Source organism: Drosophila nasuta, chromosome X, assembly GCF_023558535.2.
Source record: "Drosophila nasuta strain 15112-1781.00 chromosome X, ASM2355853v1, whole genome shotgun sequence".
In the NCBI taxonomy this organism is placed as follows: domain Eukaryota; kingdom Metazoa; phylum Arthropoda; class Insecta; order Diptera; family Drosophilidae; genus Drosophila; species Drosophila nasuta.
The window spans coordinates 23,122,306-23,128,310 of record NC_083459.1 but is presented as its reverse complement, the minus strand read 5'-3'; the positions used below and the strand labels follow the sequence as shown (position 1 = coordinate 23,128,310).

General features: G+C 37.2%; 1 protein-coding gene across 1 annotated transcript in view; it reads left to right on the top strand.

Annotated features, from left to right (window-relative positions):
- Nucleotides 1-1,480: 1,480 nt before the first annotated feature.
- LOC132796451 (carbonic anhydrase-related protein 10) overlaps nt 1,481-6,005 on the top strand; it is a 30,620-nt gene continuing 26,095 nt past the window's right edge. Inside the window, exon 1 of the mRNA XM_060807625.1 lies at nt 1,481-2,536. Coding sequence (XP_060663608.1) covers nt 2,446-2,536 — 91 coding nt within the window. The 5' untranslated portion in view covers nt 1,481-2,445. The remainder of the gene's footprint in view (nt 2,537-6,005) is intronic.

Below are 6,005 nucleotides of genomic sequence, written 5' to 3'. Positions count from 1 at the left end.
GAGAGGGAGAAAGAGAAAGATGGAGGCGAAGACGACAATTTGTAATGCGCCAATAAGAATTTATATCAAAGCTTTTCGCAAGGCGCGCACACAGCACACGACATCAACGAGCGCCAAACGAGCAGGACATCACATAACGACAACGACAACGCCAAGGACATGGACACGGACACGGCTAAAGGGGAAGGACGACACAAAGGGAAGACGCTGTTGTCGTCGTTGTTGTTGTTGTTGTTATTTTGCGAGCGCTTCGCCCAACAACTGATAAGCAGCAGCAACTTCGCGACTCAACGCTGATTGCCAGCGGCATAAAACAGCACAAAGCAGCAGCAGCAGCAGCAGCTGAAGATGAAGCTGAAGCTGAACGTTGTGGCTCAGAGTGAAGCTCCGCTAACTGAAGCTGAAGCTGAAGCTGAGGCTGAGGCAGAACACGTGCTCGGCTTGGTTTGTCCATCATCGTCGAGCGCTGTAATTCGCTGAAAATTACCGAATGCTGTCGCGCAGGCGTCGGCAGCGACGCGACGTCGTCGTCGTCGATGTCTCGTTGCTCGGCAGCGTCGTCGTTCGCCAAGTAGAAGAGTGCGCTCTCTGGTATAAGAGTGAGCCAGCCGGCTAAAATACTGAGTAGAGTGCTCACCAAGAGCGAGAACACTTTTCATGGGAACAGTTTAGTTGGCATAAATTTTGGGAATGACATGATAAACATCTGTGAACTTTGAAATAGCAGTGCTTACTACCTACACTTTTAAAATTGGAAAATACTATTATAAACTCATTTTCGAGACAAATAAAATGCTATGAATCGCAAAAAACAAATATGTACATACATATATTCTCCTCTCCGAAGTGGAAATTAGCCAAAATAGCCCCAAGAGTATGCAACTGAAATTTCCATCACGAAGTCAGCAGCTCAATTGCAAGACAATTAAATTTATGGACTCATTTAAAGTAACACAATACGACAAAAATGTTTTATACAATTGTATAAAATTTACTATAACTTTATATATTCCTATATTCGTTCAACTTGTCGTTAAATAAATATAAAATACTGTATCAATAGCACAAGCTCCTTCCTTCAAAAGAGGAATTTTGCTAAATAGCCTCAAAAGTATGCAACAGAAATTTCGATCACGCAGCTCAGTTGCTCACCAATATGCCAACAGAGGGAATTTACGAAATATCCCCAAGAAAATTCCCAAAAGAACTTTTGCTACTTATACCCGCGAGCATCGCCGTCGCTTCACTTCGGCAGCGAAGCTGTTCGGCTTTCGCTGTCGCGTCGTGTTTTGTTCGTCGCTCGCGACACGAACGATGCCGACGGCAATTGCCGACGTCGATGCTTTCGCTGTTGTCGTTGTTATTGTTCTTAGTGCTGCTGCTGCTGCTGCGGCTGAGTTGCATATCCTTTGGCGCTGATAGCAGCAGCAGCAGAAGCAGCAGCAGCAATGACAAAAATTCGGTTTTCAGTTTTCAGTGTCAATTCGGATTGTGATGCAAACGGACGCGCGTGTTCGTAACGTGCACGTTGAATGCCAAAACCAAACAGTTCAAAACTGCTGAAGGGAAATATTTTTGAAGAACGCGTAAATCGCGCGGTCGTGTTGTGAACAACGAAGAAGAGTCGAGAGAAGAAAACTTGCAAATCAAAATTGTGAAACACAATTACAAAATGCGAAATGAATGAGAATAATTGCGACGATTAAAAGAAGTGCGACGAACAACTCGATTTCTTTTTTTTTTTTTTTTTAGTTTTTGTTTATGTTGCGAAAGAAAAAAAAAATTTGAAATTCGAAAAACGAAAAACGAAAAAGCAGCGAGTAGCGAGCAGCGAGCGGCGAAAAGCGGAAATGAATGATGTCAGTTGTGTGCACATCGAAGAAAGCAACGGAAATTAAAATTTGCATGTGCAGCAGGGCAGAGAATCGGAATCAGAATCAGAATCAGAGAATCGAAGACCTGAGAAGACCTGTGTGTGTTGGTATTTGTTTGTTGGCCATGTGGCATGTGGCATGTGGCAATAATGCGGCCAATACTAGATGAGAGTTGAGAGGCTGCAGCTCTGACTGCTGTCCCCAAATCTCAGTGACAGACGCCACTCAAAAACGCAATTCGAACTCTGTTTTCTAAATAAACTTGACTTGAGTGCGAGAGGAAACGAATGAGAGATCTGTTGTTGCATTAACTGACAAAGCAGCAAAAACTACAACTATAACAAAAAAAAGGAAAGGAAAGGAAAAAAGAAAGATAGCAAAAACCCCAACGACATTGACAACATCATCATCAAGTGAAGTTGGTTCTGCTTCTGCATTTGCTGCTGCTGCCTCATCAAGCAAAGAGCTAAACGAGTTTTGAGGGGAGCGAGCGGACAGCAATCTCCTTCCTCTTTCCCCCTTTGCCTTCGCCCTGTCCCTTGTGTGTGTGTGTGTGGCAAGTGCAACAGTCATGGCGCTGCAAGGACACAACACGTTCTCCTTTTGCTGCTCCACAGCTGGATTTATCGCTTGCTCAGCAATCGTTCTGCTTTGCAGTTCCGGTAAGTGAAATATGCTCTCCAAACGACTCCAAATAAAGAAAACACTGCAGAAAAGAATTGACCAAACCAGAAATACTCAACAGCAATGATCGACTAACAGTTACCCTGTATCGAGGACAAAATATTGTCTCAAAAATGGCACCAAATTGAAATATTCAAGTTTCAAAAATTTACAATGTTAGAAATACAAACATTCTCTACAAATAAATCTACAAATGTTGCAAAAAGTTTAACGAGCGTGCTCGACTGGCGGTTATCCTTTTTGTGGCGTGCTCGACTAAAAGTTACCCTGCGCCAACGATTTTAAGTGACAATTCAAAGCTGGCCATGTTAGAAATGGCAACTTTGTCTTCACATAAAACTACAGCAAATGCAGAAAGTTTTGCGAGGGTACTCGACTGGTAGATACCCTGTACCAATATAGAAAAAACGTTGCAATAGTTGTAAAGCAGAACTTATACAAAATGTTTATAAATAAAATGTTAAAGTGTGCTCTATTCCAAATCAAAGTGAATAATGCTAGTTAAAAGTTTTAGTGGCGTGCTCGACTAGCAGTTACCCCGTAAACAGTTTAGAGAGAAATGGCAAAACAAAGATGTCATTAATCCGAAACATTGTCTTCAAATAAAACTGCAGCAGTTGCGAAAAAGTTTTGTGAGCATACTCGACTAACAGTTACCCTGTATAAAAAAAAGAAAAAAGCGTCGCAATAGTTGTAAATAATTCGTGTTATACTCCAAATCACAGTGAAAAATGTTAGTTAATAGTTATAGTAAAATGCTCGACTTGCAATTACCCTCTGAAAAGTGAAAAAGTACTTGCATAGGGAATGAGACACATTTTGTTGTTCCTAATTTTATACTAAACATACATATACTGAATAGGGAATGTGACACATTTTGCTGCGCTCAATTTTATACTAAACATATACTGAATACATAATGTCAAGTATGTTCTAACATATACTAAATATGTACTGACGAGTATGTTTTATCTGATGTGATATTTGAAATATTTACTGAATGTATAAAATCGAGTTCGTTCTATCTGGTTTAAAAATATACTGAATATATACTGTCAAGTGTGTGCAAACATATACTGAATATATATTGTCGAGTATATTCTATATGGTTGCAACATATACTGAATATATACTGACGAGTATGTTCTATAAGGTTTAAACATATATTTAGTATATACTTTCAACTATCTTCTATCTGATTAAAAAATATACTGAATATATACTGACGAGTTTGTTCTAGTATATACTAAATGTGTACTGTCGAGTATGTGTTATCTGGTTTAAGAATAAACTGAATATATGTAGTATATTGTCGAGTATATTCTATCTGGTTGAAACATATACTGAATAAATATTATTGAGTATGTTGAACATATACTAAATATATACCATCGAGAGTATGCTCAACTTTAGTCAATGCCACCCAATCGATGTGGAATTTCTAGGATATTTAAATAACTCGTCTGCGGCAAAAGTGAAGTCGAAACAAAGTCGAAGTCGAAGTCGAGTCATAGGAGAGCGCCAAAAACTGTTTATTCATTTATTCATTCATACATTCACTCGCAAGTGAGGGACTCGCTTGGCCAGTAGTTTATTCATTGAAGCAAACAGCTCAACTTGTTATTGTGCTCGCTGCTGTTCTCGTCACTGCTTCACTCCATTTTCCATTTCCATTTCACTCGCATTTGTTGACGTTGCAAGTTGCAACTGGCAATGAAAACGTCATCTCTCTTTCTCTCTCGTCGCTTCTCGCATGTAAAATGTTGTGTGCGAGGCACTTTTGTGCAAAGCAAAGCAAAGCAGACCAAAAAGCAGCAATGCATTCCCCAACAAAGAGCAAGGATATAACTCATACTAAGACAAGTTCTCTCTCTCTCTCTCTCTGGCCGAAAAATTGCAACTAGAGTTGAATTAATGCATTTTGTTGCACAATAACATAAATAGTATTTCTCGCTCGTCGTTGCAAGTGCCAACTTGCAACCAAATGAAAGCAAATTGATGCGTTTTGTGTGCTAATCAAAAAGCATCTCAAGCACATTCAACTCAACTTCTCTCTTTTCCTTTTGTCAATTACAAATTTAATTCAGTCGTAGCTTAAAGCTTACACTTATATATTATACAAGGTGTAAAGCATAAGCGAGAGATGATTTCAAAACAATTCATTTCTCAAGTGGCAAACAAAGTCTCGCTCTCTCAGCAAATAACACAAATTTAAAAGTTGTCGACGAAAACAAATCAAATCTATTCACAAATAAAACCTATTTGAATATGTGTTTGCATTGCTTTCATTAACAACTCAATTCAAGTTGTTTTCATTACGCTTGTTAATAATATGCATCAATTTTTATACCCGCTACTCACAGCGAAGAAAAGTATAATAAATGTCTGTAAAAGGCAGAAGATGTCTCCTTCTTCTCCGATTCCATATTTATATTCTTGAATTAGACAGTTTGGTATATTTTATAGTCTATGGCATCATTTTGAATATGTCAATATGCCAAATATAATCTGCGGTATATTAATTTGGTATATTTTAATAATATTACCATACACAGACATTTCTAACCCCATAAAGCATATTCTTAATGAGGACAGTATTTTGCATAATATGCAGTACTATAGCAATATACCAAATATAGCGCATGGTATATTTTTAGTATTTTTGTTGTATATTTTAAGAATAATACCACACCGTTTTGATGTATCAATATACCAAATAAAGCTTTCAGTATATTTCAGTATATTTCAGTATATATTTTCAGAAAAATACCGCATTCAAAATGAATAAAGGGTATCTCAAAGTCGAGCACACTCTATAAAGTTCTAACCTGTTCTAACTTGTTTCTATAACAAATTCACTACAAAATGCCTGACAACAGAAGGCATAAAATATTTGTTGTTTGAAATATGTTTGAAATTAATTTTGAATTCAATAACTGCATCGAAGCTAAAAGCATAAAATATTGTTTGAGTTTGAAATACTTTTAAAATTGATATTCAATTAAATAAACTGCTTCTAAGTCCAAATTTTTAGTAGCAAATAATATTTCATAGATTTGCATAAACTTCCGATAAAGCATTTTCAACAAAATGTTTTTAATTGACTCACCAATTTAGCATTTTATATCAAAAAGCATTCCAAAAGATGCTGAAAAAAAAAACAGAAAGAGAAATTAAATTAATGTGAAAAAGAAAGGGTATCAATATAAATAATTATTTTTGCCAACTACTTTTGTGGCTTGTAAAGAAATTATTTGGTATTTTCTGGTGGGCTGCGGCGGCATGCCACAAAATGTGGCAGCAATGTGTTTTCTGTGTGTGTTGCAAAATATTTGCGCAAAAATGAAACAAATCATGGTATCGACTGCGTAAAAAGAAAATCAAGTAAAACAAAATCAAATATGTGCTAATAATTAAATGCAAACTTTTCAACAATTTGCCTCGAAT